The 21,695-nt window shown below is 40.8% G+C and overlaps 1 protein-coding gene across 1 annotated transcript in view; it reads right to left on the bottom strand.

Moving 5' to 3' along the window:
- The window catches only part of fgf11a (fibroblast growth factor 11a), a 101,535-nt gene that overhangs the window by 4,146 nt on the left and 75,694 nt on the right, over positions 1 to 21,695 (bottom strand). Inside the window, exon 4 of the mRNA XM_085140536.1 lies at positions 1,054 to 1,252. Within this exon, the coding sequence (XP_084996662.1) occupies positions 1,054 to 1,252 (199 nt within the window). The remainder of the gene's footprint in view (positions 1 to 1,053; positions 1,253 to 21,695) is intronic.

The raw sequence follows: 21,695 nt of genomic DNA, 5'->3' as shown, positions 1-21,695 counted from the left end.
CATGGTTACAGGGTGACGCTCTCTCTGCGTGTTTCCTGGGTGAGAGAGGCCTTTTTGTTGTTGTTGTTGTGCTAAGCTAATAGGCAGAATGCTACAGGTATAGCTCTAAAGAATGTAGCATCATAGGCAGTGTAGTCCGTGCTGCAGGGAGAATGGACTGCCATACACGTTATGTGTCTGTGAGCGAGGGAGGGAGAAAAAGGAAAAGTACGAGCTGTCACTGAGCAAAAACGTGAGCTGGAAGCATGTAAATATAATAATAACCACTGCAGCCAAGAAGAGTGCCTGACGAGCCCAGTTGTAAGTAAGCTATTAAGACTCGACTGTACACTGTGTTCGTGTTTTCCTCCGAAACAATAAGTTCTGTTGGAGCAGCCTTTCAACGCCTCTCTCTGTCTCTCGCAAGCGAAGTTGACCCAGACAACAAAGTAAAGCTAGTTTTCGGCTACCAGCCGACACAGAACCCGACGTATTAGCCAGAGGTCCCTTTACTACGGTTTGGAGCCGCGGACCTTCAGTAACAGTAATAAATCACAGCAATAGTACATTCATGTAGTTGTAAACAGCATGATAATATATTAAGTAATCCAAAGTATTCCGTTACGTTACTCTCATTGAGTAACGTAACGGAATACGTTACAGAATACATTTTGGGGCATGTATTCTGTATTCTGTAATGGAATACATTTTAAAAGTAACCTTCCCAACACTGTGAGTAGATTATGAGTGTTACTTTATTCATGGGGGTTTGAAAAATGATCAAAGTGAAGTGATCACGTTGATCATTTTAATGTAACTTTTAATTTCTATAACTTATCCTGTATCTTTATTATTTTCATATCCTGCATGAAGGTTAAGGAAAGTAAAACGTTTTCTGGACTGAGGAAATTTCTTGCTTCCTTTGTTACAGTTGCTATTTTTTGTGTTATCCTTGGTTTTCTTTCTGTCTTTTTATTTTGGATCTTTTTCTTTGCCCCCTTGTTGAAATTGAATTTTTTATTGTTTTATGATAGAGAGCAACAGGCTTTACATGTACATACCGTACAAGCTTACCTTCAATAAGCTTGGGCAGGAAGTGAGCAGCTCCCTTCGTCTTCTTGACGCGGTTCCCCTTCATGACTTGGCCGTCCCGGTTGATGCCGATGTACCAAGCCCGCCCTGACTGGGTCTGTCTGTACAGGATGGACGAGTAGGTGACGTAGTAGTTCTCAAACACACACTCCTTAAACTTACACTCAGGTGTAAAGTGTTCCTGTAAGCAACACACACACACACACACACACACACACACACAAAGACAGGTCAGGTCAATGGAGAAGAATAACACATTTGCAGATTGCATCATTTTTTATCTGTTCTATTATTTATATATTTACTCTCCAATTCCACTGGCTCAGCTGGGAATGGGAGGAAATGGGTTCCACATTTCATTGTGACAGGTTTACAGGAACATCTGTGGCATGCACACAGACACACAGACACACACACAGACAAACTCAGTCCCAACATGTACATGCCTCTTTGCCACACGGACAAAGTGTTTTGTGAGCCAGCAGGTCATAACTCTACGGTTTACCTGTAACAAACAACAATCAACTGGATCCTTCACCTCCTTCATAGTTTAATGACCTCGCTGTTGGCCTTCAGCTCACACACACACAGACACACACAGAGCCCCCGCATTAGGCAATACGTCAACAGCGGGACATCCCCACCCTCCTCCCCTTCATCGTCCTCCCAACAATCTCTGGTTACAGCTCTCACATATTCCTTCTCTATCTCATATTCCGTGTCTCCTTCTCCACTTCATTCTCTCCATCCCTCCGTCATTTGGTAACCTTGTCGAGGAACAAACCAATTTGCAGGATTGATTTCGAGCCTTGATGTGACGGGTGAGCAGAAAAGGCCTGAATAAGGAGTTTGCTCCCTCTCTTTCTCTCCTTCCCACTCTCGCCCCTCCTCGCCGTCTCCTATCTCGTCTCCCTCTCTCCGTCTGCCATTCCAGGCCCAGATCCTCACGGCTGCCCATATCCATTGTACCACACATAAACAAGCTAATTACATCGACTGTATCGCCCATTCTTTAATTACACATCCATTCACTTAGACAGCCATTCATTCCCTTGCCCACCCATTACCTTAGCTCTATTAGCACAGAGTGAAATCCAAAGGTCTGCAGTGTCTCTGAAGGTGTAATCAGATTGCTATCATTAACTGCGTTTTCGCTGCAGTGTGATGTGTCTCATCTCCTCTGTGCTCTGTGTGTGTGTGTGTGTGTGTGTGTGTGTGTGTGTGTGTGTGTGTGTGTGTAGGAACTTTAAAGGATTGTAAGGTAACTTTAAAGCTGATCAGCAGCTCATTACCACCCCACCACCACCATCATCAGACATGCATGCTCAAGACCATTAATTGATTAATTATGTGAATTAAACTGAACCTGAAACAGATAAGCAAACTTAGGAGATCCTCAAAAGTAAGCAAGTGTGGTAAGATGCAGCACCTTTTCTGACTGTGATAGAGCTGGCTCTGTTATTTTGCAGGCTACAAAAGGTCACATGATTAGGAGAAGTAACACAAAGTAATCACATTGCATTAAATTGTGTGCTTGATAACACAAGCCAGGGTTAAAGATAACCCTGGCTTATTTTAACTTGTTATAGTTTTCAGTGGATGTTTCATCAGCTCTGCTGTTTTGACATTTTTTCTGTGCAGGATCTTTAAAGATGACGAGAGCTGGACCTCCAACTTCCATCTAATAGTTAAAAACTTTATTGCAGGGTTGTGAACACAGATGTATAAACTGACTGTATTCTAATACCCAGTGTTCTTGCACTCCTGTCAATGTAATTTCCTGGTATAATTCTTCTGCTTTACTTTTTCATTTTCTTGGGCCACCCCATTTATTACATTTTTTGAAAAGTGGAACTGGCCCACATCACAGTTTCCAACCAGGACCATGTTTTCAGCACAGGGTCCTACTGTGAAGTCCTCAGTTTCCTCAGGGGAGAACGTTTGATGGAAATGACTTGAACTGCTCCAGAGTGCCATCATGTGCAGGCACATCTACATTTGAAGATATATGATGACTTCAGGTGCATCAAAGCAGTCCTCACTCATTGCCTCTCTGACACTCTTTCCACTTCCAAAAAGTTCTAAATCATTTTGAGCGACCAGTGTGTTGACGCAGTGCTCCCTACAGCTTTCTAACAAATGTCATTTTCTAACTGTTTTAAAAGGAGCACTTGGATTGGTGGTGCATTTTATATAAGGTAAAACATAAAACAGCTCCAAGGCCCTCTCTCTTCATGTACAATTATGCTTTATTCTCATGGCATCACTATAGCTCAGCGGTCCCCAACCTTTTAAGCACCACGGACCAGTTTAATGTAAGACAATATTTTCACAGACCGGCCTTTAAGGTGTTGCAGATAAATACAACAAAATAAAATGATACGCCCAAGACAAAAACTGTGGTATTTTGTAAATATAATAATAAACGCAAATTCACTGTGCAATTGTGTAACTTTATTAGCAGCGTCCTCCTGAAATCTGCCAACAACATTGAGAGTAACATCCTCCTCTCTGCCCCTTAATTAATTACTGGTCGCTATGGTAACACTATTAAATATTAAATATTTATTAAATATAAATATTTCTTTCAAAATAAGACACAACTGCAACATGGGAAAAAAATATAAATTTCACACCCAAGGCTCTACTCTCGTGGCCTGGTACCAAACGACTCACGGACCGGCCCGGGGGTTGGGGACCGCTGCTACCCATATGAAAAAGATATATATAAATCTTATGAGGTTCGTATCTGTCTTGTGTGAAACAGAGTGAAAACAGATATAAAATCCCTTGAAAAATCCTATGAATGAAACTTGTATGTTTTGGATACTTCCTAAAACAATATATGAAAGTAATGAGAAAGTGGCTACTTTCATGAGTAAATCAGATAAGCCTTATATGATTCACTATATGAAGTAGGCCACATCTTATGCAAGTCTTTTATAAGTTATAAGTTTTCCTATTTCTTTTTCATATGGGTACAGTTAACAAATATTCAACATATTGAAGTTGGTATAAGAAAAGATAAAGACCACACATGGCATCAACAAGTTAACATAAATGCATCATAAAAAGTAAATAAGTATTATAACAAAGAGGTAAAGTTTATAAAAAAGCAAAGTAAATGCTTCATTTAAACCCTGATTTTTAGTGGTCTGTAATTTCTAAATCAAAAAGCTTCCCTTAACTCGAGACACCTTTGTCTATGGTCTCTTTGTATTGAAAGAGGAATGTGGTCAATTTCAATGGCTTGTAACGTTGAAGGGTTACTATGACAAAAGTTCAGTCCTTATCCACAAGGTTGTTAATGTTACCTGTGCTCATGACATATTCATGTTCAGTGTGTTGAAGTCTGTTGAAACCGTACAGTACAGTATAACCACACCAGAGGAACCCTGACTTACGAATACCCCGTTTCACAAAAAATTCAAGTTACGAAGGCACTGAACGGCAATATTTTTTCCCGTGTTACAGCAAAATGCCTGAGTAACGAAATCCGCTGGCTCTGATTGTCTGAGCCTACAATGCCCACAATGCCTTCCAAATCATGTGACAACCCCTTGGCTTCCGTACTTGCGCTTCACTGTTCCACTTGAACTATTGTTGTTCTAGTTAGCAGTTAGCCCATAGCCTATCGTTCAGCATCGCCTCAGTCAGAACGCGCGATGGGTGCTTCGACTTACGAAAGTTTTCGACTTACGAAAGACCCTCGGGAACAAATTAATTTTGTAAGTCGGGGTTCCACTGTATAGGGTTTTAATTGTATATGAAAAGAGATTGTTTTGGTGGTTTGTGGATATTTTAGCTGTTTCAAATTTTGACCTTTACTCGAAGTTTTCTTTGAGGTAAACCTTCACTGTAACTTGATGGTGCAGTTATATGTGTGAGATCATTATGACTTTTCTGTTAAGCATGTGTCATGTCAGCAGCAAACCAGATATCAGGGCTACTTTCCCCCACATTTTAAATTTCTCGGGCCATTTCTTATAATAGTTACTGTGTTTTTGCTAGATGTACAAAATGTGCTTGTGAGTGTCCGGTGTCTTCTTAACATCTCAGCCTCAACAAAATGCCAAGTCCACTCAAAGCTGAGGTGCAGACTGATGTTAAAGGGCAGGCTGCTCCCTCATCTGTCATCTTGACTCAGTGTCTATGCTGACAGAAAATAAAAACAAACTAAGAGTTCGACGTGGGTAAGACGAAATATATGGTTAGCCAGTGCTTTGAATTCCTCCTAAAATAAGTGTTAACATCTTAAACATGGGTTTCAAAAATCTTAGTTAAAGAAAAAGATCTCCATTCAGTACACAGGACAAGTCAAGTATGGTTTTAAGCCAATCAAGTTGTTGTTGCATCTGCCAACACATTTTACACCGGCTATTTAGGCACTGTGGGCTTACTACAGTCTGCTCCTTAATGATAGCTATCCCAACTTAGAGACAAAACAAAATCCAGAGACTACAATAAAAGTAATACAGTAATTTAAATATTAAAATAACACTGAAAACAAATAAGAATTAAATGTATAACACGGAGATAAGTCACCAAGAAGCAAGAAGACTTCTGGTTTGAAACTCCTGGCTAGCTGGTGCCTCTGTGTTGACATGTTCTACCTGTGCCTGTATGGGTTTCATGCATGTTAGATCAACTGATTTCAAACTGGCTGTAGATGTGAGGTAGATAAAGTGCTTAAAGCGTATAGTAAGTGTAGTACAACTAGAAAACTGGCTTATATAAAAGCCAGTCCATTTCCAAACCGTAAGAAGAATGTCAGGTTTAAAGAGCACAGCTTGATTTGAGTCACTTACTGCGCTGTCAAAGTGTAACTACAGTACCACACAATCGGTATAAACAGTATTACTACACAAAAGTGTACTAAGCCTTCAAACTAAGACACACTATCTGGAGCGGGGCACTAAAGTGAATATCTGTATGCATGAGCACATATAAGACTCTTTTGTCAGTTAGATGGATTCAGGCCTGTATAACTCATTTTAGTTCATAAGTCTTATTTGATTTAAACTCAGTCAGAGCAGTAAAAATCTTTAATAACAGGTTAAAAAATATTACAAGTTACTTCAAGTGTAAAAAAGTACATCCTGACAATATTCACCTGCCAAACAGCCAAGATTTAAACCTAACAAAGGAAACAAGAAAGAAGAAAGCTGACAATCCGAGACTAACCAAAGTGATACCTGTCAGCCCCTCCTTTAAGAAACAGAGAGCAGAGGGTTTTATTTCCTGTTAAATGATTTAAAATACAGACTTAAAATACAGATAACTTGTTTATATCTGGAAATACAAACTTTCCACATATTTTATTTCATGCATAAAAATGCCTAAAACAATAGTGCATTGCTTTTTAATGAGTAATTCATGACTTCACTGCAAATTTCACACTTTCCAAATCAAGGCCAAGGTCACAGTATGTGTGACACCAGTGGTCTAGATATTTACAATATATTCCATTCATTTTCTCAGTTCATTGTCCTGTTCAGGGTCTCAAGTTGACTGGACCCTATCCTTGCTGTACTAAGGCAAGAGACTGGGTACACACTAAACACGTCGCCAGTCTATCACAGCCCTATTAAATAGTTAATTAACAGATTTTTTTTTTCCATCTTACATTAGTGACTAAAAAAAGATTAAAATGACTTCTACTGTATCGAACATATCAAATAATCATATAATTGTACGCAGAAGAAAGCTTTGTGCATGTAGTTAAAAGCATGCACTCAGGGAGAGATCAGCAATGCTGTTTTATAGAGTTTAGACTTTTCAAAATTAAACACTAACACACATTATTCAAGCAGCATACACACAGGGGACAGATGAGCATCTGTCTTCATGATTTGCTCTCAGCGGACTTCAGGCTGATTTTCTAACTGATCATTTCCCCTTCATCAAAGCTGAGGAAAGGCAGCCATAATCGTATCTCTTCACCGAGGACACCAACAAGCCTCAGTCTAATAACAGAGAATACGATCTGTCACCTGAGCCCAATAACCCCTCATTCCCCTCATCCAAGAGACAAACTACATTAAAGCATCTCCAGTGCAGTTCCTCTTGTGTTCAGCAGGTGCTGCTCCAAACACACAGCCGGGGCTTCTGCTGCTGCTGTAGCTCCCGATGCTACAAAATTAACCGGTGTCCACTTGTCACTCCGTAACCTCCTGAAGGGCTTCGTTTAGCCTGCTAAAAACCACTCGAGCTGGAGAACAGCCACAAATCCACCCAGGGATTCTTTCTCTGCAGCTTTTTAACAAACCACATTTTAAGGAGAGTTTAGTTGAAATGTCCCATCATGTTGTATTTCATGCCTTGGGATGCAGAAGTGGATATAACCCTAACAAATAATAACTTCTACAACTCCACAACCTACTGGCAGCTTTGAAGGTTGTTTTAGCAGAAAAATATAAATGTCTAGTAAATCTCAGGGGTTAGGATGGAAGGAAAAGAGGAAAAATTGCTCATGCATTCACTAAGAACAGACTGAGTAGAGACAAGTCCATCATGCGCGTTTAGGTGTGTGTGTGTGTGTGTGTGTACACATCTACTCATGCGTGTCTGCTGTTGTGACAGAGAGACATGACAGATCCCTCTTACATCAGTGGGAGGCCACCCAGTGCCAGATGACATGCATATAGACACACACAAACACACACACCACACTGACATCGATAGTGACGGATGGACCGATCACTGGGCGAGTGATGGGAGGGGGGGGAGAGAGGGGGAGGAGGTGTGGTAAAAAAAAATAATAATAATAAATAAATATTAAAAAAGCAAATGAGGACTTTATTTGAGACCTTTGCAAAAAAGACAACAGGCTCTGGTGCAGAAAAAAGAAAAACAACAACCTGGATTAGGGTTCCATACGACATGTGACACGGCAGGGCAACACAACCAAGCGTGAAGAACTTAAAACAATTTGTAAGCTGAGCTGACACTGCAGGTTAATCAATGGCCCTCAATCAAAGCCACGGACACTTAGGGATTGTGTCCCGGGGATGCTGCTGGTCGGAGATACATGTTACATGTTTTATTTAAGATATTAAAAGGAGAAATTGTGATAATCTGAATATGGGCTAAAATAATGAGCCTTCATTTGGATAACAACAGGAAAAAGTCACGGCTGTGGAGTAAAGGGCAAACAGTTTGACTGCCTTACACAACTCATTATGTGCTCTTCTTATCTATATCTTAGATTTTGTTACAACCTTTGTCATGAGAATTAGTATCTCTTTAAAAATATATATTGTTACATTTAAATCCAGCAGCAGATCCAGATCATATCCAGTTTCTGTTTTTTTTTTTTCTCTTTTTTTTTATGGCACAATAAACTGCATAAAATGTAATGGATACTTTCATTGCTCGTTAACCATCCCTCTACAAAGTTTTGCAAAAATTTGGCTTAGTTTCAAAATGCAAACAGAAAAAACAGCTTTGGTGGAGTGAAACCAATCAGATGAGGTGCTGAGGTGTTTAATTCCTGTGACCCAGTAAAGTCCTTTTAAGACATCAACTATGTAACATTGCCGGCTTCATTAGGCAGTTAAAGTGATGGCTTTGCCATTCACATATGGGTGACTTTTACATTAATGCGACCTCATTTGAACATTGCAGCGACTGTTAAGGAAAGAGCTACAGTACAGGACGCCTCATGCGCCCGTACAGGAAGTTATGTGAAATGTGTGTAGCTTACCCAGACCATCTCCTTCTCTACTTGAAGAGAGTTGTTTTTTTATTTTAGCTTCGGACAATTTCTGAACATATGTTATATGTATATAAATAAATATTCCTAAAAATGTAAAAAGGTTTGACTCTATACCAGGGGTCCCCAATCCCAGTCCACGAGGGCCGGTGTCCCTGCAGGTTTTAGATCTCACCCTGGGTCAACACACCTGAATCACATGATTAGTTCATTACTAGGCCTCTGGAGAACTTCAAGACATGTTGAGAAGGTAATTTATCCATTTAAATCAGCTGTGATTGGGGACCCCTGCTCTATGCCTTATCTCTGGTCATTCAAATCACTGAACTGAACTTTGATTGTGGTGTTGACACCTTTGGGAGCATTTGAATTTAATTATCTGATAAATAATATGGTCTGATGTGTATTACAGTCTCCCGGGGAGTTTGTGCTTCGGTTTTACACTAATTAGCATGTACAGTTTAGGCTGTACAGCTTAACAGTGCAGCTTGCTAACCAAGCTTATTAGCATTAGCATAACTTCTAGCATCAATCTTATCCGGTCGTTAAGTGATGACGTGACGAATCCTACTTCCGGGCCTAAAGTTGTCTGCGTTTAATATGGCTTTTGTGTTGTTAACATGTTTAATGTTTTGTATTTTCTTCTATTTAATCTCAAAAAGCTCCTAAAACAGTCAGTGATCACTGTTGACCTCCCTTGGCTTTTATTACCGCTAATCATTTATTTAAGCTCAGTTTTTAAAACCTTAGGATGTAACTACAGCCCAGCCCATGCAGCAGTATATGAATGACTAACCTCGTATTGTGGATGTAGGGTTGCCAACCGTCCCTTAAAAAACGGAATCGTCCCGTATTTAGAAACAAAAGTACACGTCCCGTATTGAGCTAATAAGGGACGCACTTTGTCCCGTAATACAGTGAGAATCAAAAGTAGTCTATAAGTTTTAATGTAATTAACGCTTTGTTTGAAAACATAATTCCCAGCCCCGCCCCTGCTTTGTGACCAATGAGCTGACAGCACACTTATGACAATTCGAGTATGACAATTCAGATTACCGCTCATCTCATTGGTTGAGGAAAGGTCGCTTGCGGAGACAATACCGGAAGACAACAGATGACCACAACAAAAAGCATGGCCAACAGGGAAACAAACGCCGACACTGCGGTGCAAGTCTCAGACGACAGTACACCTGAAGCTGGGCAAACACTGCGATTTTCAAACTGCACGATTGGCTCGCATGGGTTATAAGTTCGTAGGTCACGATGCAGGTCTCACACTATACCGCCCGATGCTCTGATGCGACCTGAGTCACACTGTGCCTCCATAAAATGAAGGTTATAACAGAAAATCTGTCGCTCGCTCTCCCTCTTTGTCTTTCACTCACACAGACACACACCACCATCAACTTTGCTAAATTACTAATGACAAACATGATCAGGCAGCTGTGATTGAGCAGCAATGTAAATCCAACTATTTTCACGGTTGTTGTGGTCGTGATAATTTGGTGATGCCACATCGAAAAGGCTCGGATGAGCTTTCCAAAGTTCTACAAGTTGTGCCTCCATCGCTTGAGTCCAGATCACACGCTGCACAGCCGTGCTGCTCCGTCTTTTTCACCGACGTTTACGTGTTTGCGCGTGAGCAGTGTGAGCGGCTGCGGTGACACCCTCACGAGCGATTGATGATCGGGAGCTGGTCATGAGGTGTTAATCGCTTCTCGTTACCCCACGTATACTACACGATGCACGATGAAGGCCAAAATCGGGCCGATCACCAAATTGGTCGCACGACTCAAAAATCGGCTCAAAATGGGCCAAAAATCGCACAGTGTGAGCCCAGCATTAGACCAGCAATGTTTGTTCCTCTCAGAGAAAGAAAAAAAGGCTGCAAAAGTGCAGGGAAGAATGGGAAAAGGAAAAAACACCTGGCTGGAAAAGTGCACGATAACACCTATAAAGCGCACTGCACTGTGTGCCGGCGCACTTTTTCCATAGGCGTGCTTCTAATGGTGGGCACATGAAGAACATGAGGGGCGTGAAAGCTCGGGGAACCCTTAACCAATTTTTGTCTACCAGGCCACGGCAGAACCAGATATGGTAAACACTGGTTTGTTTGTTTTTAAACCCTCTGGTTAAGGTTAAAATGGGCATGTGCAGTGAATATCAGCGCTATGTGGCCAGAAGTGTGATAATATAATTTATTTTGTGTAATAAACAACTGCAAGGATAGATGATTACAACAAATAGATGAGTAATACATAAAAGTAATACATAGATGAATAATGATGATGAGTTATGACGCGTAATCATGGGAACAAGTGGGTTTACAAACGGGAGCAAAAGCTGAAATAATGCCTCTGCTGAAGCCAATTGCACTAAATGCACTAAATGTGCACTGTTACAAGAATATTTTTCTTTCTATTGTTTTCTATTAATTTATATAATTTTAAGTTAAGCAGGACAGAGTTCTTTTAAAGAAAGATTTACTTTTATTATCAAAAGTTAAGCATGACAGGCTTCTGTTTAAGAAAGAGACCTGTTTTATTGTGTTAATGTTGTCATTTTGAGCTAAAAATAAATGGCTAAATGATTTTTGTTTCCCATGTGTTGATATCACAAAGAATACGCATCTACTTAAATCAAATTCAAGTCAAATGGTTAAAAAAAATAATTTCACACACAAAAAAAGAGCTAAAAAATTCACCACACTGGGAAGGGTGAAGACAACTGGGTCGCCCGGCCCTGGCCACGAGGTGTCCCTTATTTATTTCTCAGGGAGTTGGCAACCCTATGTGGATGGATTATCTCAGTTGTTCTCCTGGCTGAAGTTTGGTCCTTTTACAGCATCCTGCCATGCAGTTACATTTGTTCCTGACCACCGAGAACACTCACATTAACTTTTATCGAGTGGAAAAAAAAGTTAGCGTGTTTATATTATGCTAACATAGCTGTGTCGCTAGCGGTCACATAGCACATCATTATATACCAGCTAGCCAAACTTCAGTAACCCTACAAACGTCACTGCTGTTTAGTTCTCTGTCTTCATTTATGTTGGAAGTGATAGCAGAGCTGTACGTTTTAATTTGTTTCCAAAACCCCGCAGTCAGGACATGCTATATTGTATTTAGATAGAAGCTAGCGAGCTAACTTCCTGCTAATTTCTAACTCCGTTAAATGTCATAAATTCCATTTTCATGGATGCCTGGATGTTAAACTCAATTGTTACACCTGGTAGAGCAGAACGCTGATCATTTTATTAAAGATGAAAGACTTTAAACAGTTTTTCAACTCTCAGTAATGCCACAGTGATCGTTTGATATATGGACCTGCAGCGGAGTTTAGGCCCAGACACGGCTAGTGACGTCAGACTTAACGACTGGATAGTTGGGGCTGGATTAGGTGACCCTTAGTTACACTCTGGCTCTATTCCACAGTGTCGTTTGTCCTGTGTCCCTCCCCTCACATCCAACCATGTGCAGCAGATGGCTGCCCCACCATGAGGTTCTGGAAGTTTCTTCCTGTTAAAAGGGAGTTTTTCCTTCCCAGTGTCTCCAAGTGCTTGCCCATAGGGGGTCGTTTGGTTATTGGAGTTTTCGCTATATCATTGTAGAGTCTTTACTTTACAATGTAAAACATAAATAAACGGAATTGCATTGACCGGAATTATGCAGCTAACATGGTGGTGACCAAAATGGTAATCATGAGGTTTCAAAACCCAGAGTCCAGAAACTAAAGTGTGAAGTCGCAGTTGCTAAGTTGATCACATTCACGTATTCGTAACACACACAAGAGAAAACTTAATTAAAAATTGGATTACCAATGTCTGTAGCCACTTGGGGCAAGCAGAAAAAAACTGTAAACACAACATTCACACAATCATTTCATTAAAAGGGCGGGACAGTCATGCAAGCGTTTGGTAAACAGATGCTATTCTACAGAAATCTGCTGATAATTCTTTGTGGGTTCGTCTCCATTCACATTACATTTAGTAGATGTGACTACTATAAGATGAGTGCACATTAACGTATTTGGTGAAAACTTTTGTACAGTGCACATTTTCATCAGCGTCAAAGTGACACAGAGTTATTTTAATCTCCTTTGTGTTTCATGTAGACGAGTGCATCGTGTCATCACAAAGGTCTACAGGCCAAATTTGGCTTCACGACTTTAAGTCCATCAGACGACTGTCAGCTGAAATTATCAGCCCTCGTTTCTCTGTCACATCTATCTTGTCTTTTCACTTCACAATCGAATAAAAAAAAAAGAAGTGTCATAAAAATATCCTGCAGGGCACAAAAGTTTAAAAAGATAGCTGGGTTGTAAAATATTCTGAATTGAACAGGAATTGTTTTCTTTCACCTGAAAGGCTCTTGGTTCTGTGCATATTTCTTCTTTAGTGGTTATTCTGAAGATGAATAAAAATGACTGGTTAATAAAACCTCAAATGTCAAATATTTATTAACAAAATAAAGCCATGGAAGTGCAGCATTTTGGCAGAGGACATACGTGACAGAGGAATAAAACAACAATGACTGTGTCTCTGTAAAGTGCATGTTGAATATTTACCTACAGATGCAACTCTTGTCAGGAGGATAACAATCTGCACACAGAGCAAGGTTAGCCTCACAAATGCTTGTTTAGAGAAAAGCCGATTATTAACTGAGCAAATGAGTAGAAAAACAACTTTAATTGAGGACAAACAGCTGAGGAAGCATCACAGGAGCTCGCGAAACAATTCTCTAAAGATAGGCATAATTATAATTTATTATTTCATGCATGGACAACATACAGCCCTGCTGCTTTGCTCTTTCGCATCATCATCAGCACCATTCTTTCAAACTGTGCATTTAAGCAGCTGCTCAGCTTTTAGGTAAGGAAACTTCCATCTCCAAGTAAGCGCTGTACTCTCTAGCGGATAAACTAGTCAGCTCGAGTGCTAAAAAGCATCAACATCCACAGCCATTAAATGAAAAACAAGCTCTGACATTCAAAGCAATTTTGTCAAACCTTGCTGTAGTACCAGAAAAGAGCCTGTTTGCTTGAGTTTTAAAAGCAGCATTTTTCTGCTTGACTTGGACTGCCACTGTACGCGGGGCTGTTAGGACCTTTTTTTCAGAGGCAAAAAGATGCTTCACTCTGAAAAAAGGATGTGTCATCCTCACTGTAGCTGTGTAAGTATGCTCTATTGCTGTAGGACAGTATGCTACAAAAAATAACAGGATTCACAAAAGACTGTGTAAGCTGCTTCTGAACGGCCTCTCAGTAACATTCTCAGGTGCATTTGGATCAGAGGAGGCTGGTCCGCTGATGCTGAGGAGGCTGCATCTATTCTAATTATTAAGACAGACAGAGGGAACTCAAAGTATTAATAAAGAGTGACAGGTTTTAATTTTATTTATGCATTTTTAGGTCAATAACTGTCCATCCAAGCTGCCTTTTCACTTACAACTCCTAAAGTGGCTGAGTTGCCGTGGGTCCTGAACGCTTCCACTCTGCAGTAAAACCACTTACAGTTCATGTAGGAGGGAAGACGTTTCCTGATCTAACCTGTTGTAACAGTGGCATCCCATTACAGTATCATGGTCCTGGAATGAGCTGTTCTTTCACAGATGTTTTTAAAGGCAGTCTGCATTAGGGATGGGTATTGATAAGATTTTCACGATTCCGATTGTGTTCAACGATTCGATTCTTTATCGATTCTTTTTTTTAAAAAAAAGGAGAACACTAAGGTCGATTAGCTTAGAACTTTGTTTTTTATCTTCTCTTTGAACAAGATAGAAATTTAGGAGTAACATGGCCTTACAAACCCAGCAGTGAGATCTTAAGAGATCCACAGCCTACGGCTCTTCAATGGGGTGTCACAGGGTCCCCAGGAAAAAAAAATTGTAAATGTAAAATAATAAAATAAATATTCTTCTGTAGCAATAACAAAGTATAACATAAATTATTCTGTAGCAATTACACAAGAATATCCAGTAATGTCCCTGCCTACAATTAAACACATTCACTTACCAAAAATCGGGGCATCTGCTGTGGCAAATGGGTGCAAGCCTTTGACCACAAACTTAGTCACAGCTCGGTGACATTCGTCTATCCTGGCCTGAAAGGAGACGCTACCGGTAGACTGCAGCGAGAACTGCCAGCATCTGAGCCAGACTCTGTCTGTCTCTCTCATCATGGTCACCTAAACGCACAGTAATGGCAGGTTTTGTAATAAGACAGATCGCGCTAACATAATATGCACTGTTAGTTGATTATTTACCTGCCGCATTAACGGGAGAGGACGCGCAAACGTTACCGCTGCTGCTGGGTTGAGATTCACGAGTCCGGAGCGGAATTAAAAACACGACATTCATTTAAGGTCATCGCGTGTTTTGTGAGCAAATGCTTTTGCATATTTGTAGTGTTTCCTCCCTTAAATGAAATATCTACTTTGCAAGTATTGCAAGTTGCCCTGTTGTCTTCCGTTCTCGTAAAGTATAATCAAACTTTTGAACGTTTGAGCCGCCATGTTTTCTGCCAGGTACATGACGTGGTGACGTCATTCGGGGCGACTGGAATCGATAAGGGAATTGTTTGCAAAAATGGCAAACAATTCCAAGGAATTGAAACAGTGGGAACTGGTTCTCAACAAGAACCGGGTTTCAATACCCATCCCTAGTCTGCATACTTGACTATATAGACTTGTTGCAATGAGACTGAAGACGTGTGAATGCAAACATTAAGAAGTGTGGTCCAATGCTTTTGTAGATGGTTGTATGTTATGGTCACGGCAGATAGCCAGCCCTCCCTGAGCCTGGTTCTGCCGGAGGTTTCTCGCTGTTAAAAGGGAGTTTTTCCGTCCCACTGTCGCCAAACTGATTGCTCATAAGGGGTCATAAGATTGTTGGTTTTTTCTCTGTATGTTGGGTTCTTCTGACCCTGTGTATTATTATAGGGTCTACCTTACAATATAAAGCACCTTGAGGCGACTGTTGTTGTCAGTTGGCGCTGTATAAATTACATTGAATTGAATTGAACCGCACAAAAGCAGCAACTTAAAGAATTATTCATAATTATCAATTGCCATTGAGACATTGGCCTGCAAATGGCCTGCATTTATATAGCGCTTTACTCAGTCCCTAAGGACCCTAAAGCGCTTTACACTACATTCAGTCATTCACACACTGGCAATGGCAAGCTACATTGTAGCCACAGCTGCCCTGGGGCGCACTGACAGAGGCGAGGCTGCCGGACACTGGTGCCACCGGGCCCTCTGACCACCACCAGTAGGCAAACATGGGGTTAGTATCTTGCCCAAGGATATTTGGCATGCAGCCAGGAGGCAGCCTTTGATCGAACCACCGACCTTCTGATTAGTGGCTGACCTGCTCTGCCACCTGAGCTACAGCCACCCCAGGCACCCCATTTCCTAAATGAATAACTGTAGTTTTTGTAAATAGACTGATTCTTATATAGCACTTTTCTGCCCTACTTGAACACTCAAAGGACTTTATACAACATTATTCACACAAGCACTTCTTCCTACCTAACATTTACATACTCACACAAAAGTATTGGGAATCAGAATATATTGTCATGCAGACTGGAGAATCAAACCACAAACCTTCCAGTTAGTAGATGCCCTGCTGTTCCCCCTGAGCCACAAGTTTATCCAAGCCATTAATACAGCAACTGGATGCTGACAGGCTTCTGACCACACAGTACACTAAGGATCATTTCCCTTCACAGCCCACAGTGATTATTTTTAAGAAAACTTGTCTATTGCTTCACTGAGTTTAAAGTTAACTTTTCTCAACCATGGGAAAGTACTGAGATCTGACATAAATAAAATAACATAACACCGGGGAACACCAGCTGCCACAGATTTGGATATCCAAGTCATGATCCAGATTGCTCTCAGATACAACGAGCTTATTTCTCTTTAAGGAACAGCGAATTTTTCGTTATCTGACAGGATAATAACAACCCAGCTGCTTTTTCTAAAAGTCTGTCCTCTGTCTTTTCTCTGTTTTCCACCTTTTGGCCTCTTGCTGAACCCTCTCGAGCATCTGGGTTGCCATCCTACGGAGAGTAGAAACATTTTTTTGGCAACGTCTTTTTGTCGATAATATTTTGGCTTTTACGGGGGACGGCATAAGGAGCTCGATCAGGCATGAACGGTCATGGTATCCAGACAGACATTTGTGGTATCTCACATAGATACAGGAACAAAATATATTCAAGATGAATGTCTGTAAACACATGTTCATGATATTTGTCTGCACAAAAAGATGAATAAACAAGTGCACATGAAGCAGAAAGCAGACTCGTAATAAGCAGAAAAAACCCCGCACACACAAAAAAGCCGAATGTGATGAGAACAGCTGGAGAGGGTGCAGGCGGGTGTAGGAGGGGGAAGAAGCAGAGGGATATGGAGGGAGGGATGTCCTCTGCTTCTCACCTTGAGTGCCAGACCCTCGCTGTGCATTTGGGGATTTTCCAAAGGCAACCAAAGATAATCCGTCTTTACCTGTACACTGCCTTTTATATCGTTTTCATCTCCCCTTTTATATTAGGCTTCTACCCCCCGACCACCCTGTTATCCTCTCTTTATCTCAGTATCATTCCTGCCTTGCTTCACATTTCACCCCATTCCTTCTTTGTCACGTGTCTGCACATTTTAGCTGCCAGATGAGATTTAGTTTGGGCTGTGGGGTGGGGGTCAAAATGCAAAAGACCAGGGAAAAGAGAGAAAGAAAGAGAGAAAGAGAGAGAGAAAGGTGGAAAGGAAAAAAGAGTGCTGACTCAAAGAAAAAGACATAAGCATTTTCTGATTCGATGGGTGGGTGAGGAAGGTCAGAAGACAGGAGCTGGGAGTGTGTGTATGTGTGTGTGTGTATATGTGAGTTTGTGTGTGTGTGGGCAGGCAGCTTTCAGGTCATACTCTAAGTAGACTTTGTTGAGAGAACTGACTAATTGCCAGTTTGCCACCTGTCAGGAGCATGAGTTTGTGCGTGACAGGGCACACAGACATGTATTAGTATGGGCTGAGGATGATTTTACATGCTACATACATATTGGGCATCCTAATGAGGTTTAGCAGTACTTTACCAACAAGATCTGAAGACAGCTAGCTTACATTTTTCCCCTAGCTGCAGCTTTGAAGCTATTTAGAACCAGGTGTATACAGCATGGTATATGAGACACTGTTTCCACTGATGCACAGACTGACAGAAAGCTTTTCTGAGATGATTTTCTACAACATGGCTAATTCTGTGAAATATCTTGTTTAGCCTAAAGTGTCATACTTTCTCAGTCTAACTATGCAGTTTTGTGGCATAAATTACTCATATGAAAGTCCTGTGTTCATTCATGAATCAGCTCCAGCCTCCCTTCACAGACATTTGGTGTTTTCTTGGAGACAGGTGTATATTGCTAAACAGCTGTTGGAGATACGTAGGGTTTCTTTGCTGCAACCTGGGAGAAATACAAAGGTATTTAACAGGTCATTGCTAACTGTCTGTCCTCTCAGCCTGTAGTGGGTTTGTGTGTGTGTGCGTGTGTGTGTGTGTGTGTGTCTATGTGTGTGTGTGTCTGTGTGTATGTGTGTGTGTGTGTGTGTGGTGGGTTGTTATAATTTTTTCAGTTTTTACTACTGTGTAGGTTTAAGCTACATCTCAAAAACAATGAGATGTAACTTGCTTTCAATCTTTAATAGGTAATTCTCACGACAAGTGCAATAGCACCTTTAACATTGCACACTAATTTCACGTTACAGTTTGAAGGTAAATCCTGAGTTTGACCCCACCTGATGGGGTCCTTTTTATGTGGAGTCTCCCCGTGTCTAGAGGATGGCTGGATGGATGGATAAAAGACTGTAGCTACTGTAGCTATTCAAGTCAAACATTCCTGGCTTGATGATATTTTGATGTAACAGTGTATGACTAATACAATAAAAAGTCCTGTTTGGAAATGAAAGTCTTTAATGCATTCAAGCCCTGCAACACTCATGAAAATGGCAATAACGCTCTGTAAGTTTAAAAATGTGCAACACGGGCAGGGAAATAAAGAAAAATAGCTGAACAAAAGCCAGCGTATTTGTTAGAGGTCAAATAAACATATGATAACATGGAAGTTTTGCTATGACAAAAAAATCTTTCTTTTGAAAAAAAAAATTGAAGATGTTTAGTTATAATTGTCAGGACACAGTGCCACAAGCAAGAAGATGCCGAATCTGTTGCCAGAAATAAGCGGGGAGGTATCTTAGCCTGATCCTGGGTGTTTTTTGCTGCCTAACTTTAACCTGATGTCTGACTTGCATACACTAAATGCTGTTCAGAATGAGTAGTCTCTTTCTGCTCACTGTTTTAATTTCATACAATACAGACAAATGTATCAGAGCTCATAAACAGAGTATAGAGCAGCTGGTTAACCAAACATTTCCCACAGCTATTGGTAGGAGCAAAGCAACAATGAATTTCACACTCACACGAATACAAATGTAACTTTATAAAGGTGGTGGAACAAACAAACAAAATAACAAAAATATTTTATTGATGTTTCCTGGATAAATATGTGGGTCACAAATAGAAACTACAATATTTAACTGCTAAATTGATAATATGAATTAAACCTAATCTTTCCACTTCAAAAAATCAAAGTGATTTTCATTCATGAGCTACACAGAAGTTATTGGTGTTGTTATCCCCGCACAGAAGTCTTCACAACATCTCTGCAGGAAAACAAAGTGAACTAAATATCTTGGGGAAAACACACACACACACACACACACACACACACACACAAACGTAGCCAGTAGCCAGTCTCTACAGGGAAAGGAGCTGCTTGCTCTTATAGAACACAGTGCAATGATGGATGTGGTAACTTTCTATATCACCAAAGACCATCCATCCCAATTAACTGGTTTTGTGAGACATGACAGCAAAATGCCACAGCATGAGATTTATAAAGGAAAGCCCTCTTACAGGAATTAATTTACAGTAAAAGGCTTTGCTACTTGAACCTTTTCTAAATTATGTTTGGTATCCTATAAATTACTGTATAAAATGTGTCTACAAATATAGCTGTCTGCTTGTGTGCATGTTACCCCCTTTGTGTGTGCGCGTGTTTACTAGTTGCTGCTACTGATCAGAATGCAGAACTTGGATTTACCCTCTCAGCTCACTGGGACGGCCGTAACTCTTGTCAAATCATAGCAAGGCCATTGTGCCTGCTCTGGCTGTAGCTGCAGCATTATAAAGCGGATATGAAATCTTCCTTTACTGTTTTCCTGTGCCATCCCTTTCTCATTTCTTCCACATGCCTACCTGCAGGCATTCCTCACCACCCCTCTCTCCTTTTTCCAATTCACGTCTCGTTACCTCCTCTCCTGGGTTGGTCTTGTGACTAAAGGCAATTTAGTGACCTGTACCTCAATGCATCTCAAAAGAAGTTCCCAGTGGAGAGCTTAGAGGAGGTCACAAACAGTGCAGAGAACACAAACGAATGAACAAAGAAACAACAACATGAGAGAAATAAACTGTATTTCTGTAACTACTCTTAAAAATAATTGGTGATAATAACAGTGCAGCCAACTAAAAAGCTAGGGACAGTCAACTCATAGTGTAAAAAACATATGTAGAAGTGGCTAGTTAGCAGGCTAGCTGGTAAACTAGTCTAACTAATGCAAATCTTCAGCATGTCAGGCAGTTAGCTTAGCTTAGCTTGACTGCTAAGAGGACAAACATTTTCGCTGCTATGACTCCTTTCTCCCAGCAATCCACAAACTTTTACATACAAACACAGTTTACAACATACAAACAGTATGCTGCATTCTTTGTTTTCTGTATTTGTATTATTTTAAAGGTACCAAGAATAACCTCAGCCTAACACCATGTGATTAAGTCCTTTAGCATTTGTAACAATTAGCGGGAGGAAAGAAGGAAATCCCGAGATGTTGCTTTTACAAGGTCTGAGCAAGAAGAAGGTCAGTGTGGATCCACAGCTTAGCTAAACACCTACTGTTTTATGGTCTATGCAGCTGCTTCCATCGATTATCCTTTATCACCTAGACTATGCTAGCAGAGGTTCTCAATATAGTCTTTTTACTTTAGAAGGTCATTATATTAGCCCAAACCTTAACTACAAGTGTTTTTTATATAGTTGTTCTACAGTAATTAAAGCTTAAATTTAAGCTGTGAAATGTGAAATTTAAAGCCTCTGTGTTTTCAATGTTGTTGTGCGCTAAAGAGGATAAAAGGGAAACTGGAATATGCCTTTAACTTACTATGTGTAATCGTGATCCTGCAATAACAGCTTATTCAGATAGTACAATATGTTTCGCATGTGAAAGAAGACAGAAGTGGGGCTCTGCTCGTTTATCCTCAGGGTGTATATTCGCAATGTCATTCGAGCAAAGTTTTACTTTGTCCAACTTTCCCCTGTTAACTGCGGAAAGCTTGGCCAGAGCCGGTCCCGGGTATCGGAGTTCGGCCCAATTATGTCTGCCCGCCTCTGTCAGATTGTTTATACCTGGTTGCACATGTGTGTTTGTGGGGATGTGGAGGGTGGCTAAATTGCACAAGGGAATGTGAGTGTGGGTGTGTGGTGTACAGGTTCATTTTGTTGCTTTGTGTGTGTGACTGCATCTCAAAACACCACCCGCACCCCTTTCACACATCACTCCTCCATCCCTCTCCGCTGCCATCTCTCTACCCCGGAGGCTTTTCCAGAGCATACGACTAATAAAGTGGGCCAGGTCCACGGCTGAGCACTATTTTTATCAGAAAGCAATTTTCAGGAGGTGCCCACAGGTAAGCGGGTCCCAGCCGCCTCAGACAATAGAACCATGACAAGGAGTTTCCCCTCGCCATTAACCTCTGCTGAGCTGAACCACATGCCCCAGTTCTCCAAGAGCAGTGCCCAGCCA

This window comes from Neolamprologus multifasciatus, chromosome 3, assembly GCF_963576455.1.
Source record: "Neolamprologus multifasciatus chromosome 3, fNeoMul1.2, whole genome shotgun sequence".
Lineage (NCBI taxonomy): Eukaryota > Metazoa > Chordata > Actinopteri > Cichliformes > Cichlidae > Neolamprologus > Neolamprologus multifasciatus.
This window is presented reverse-complemented; position numbering and strand designations above follow the sequence as displayed.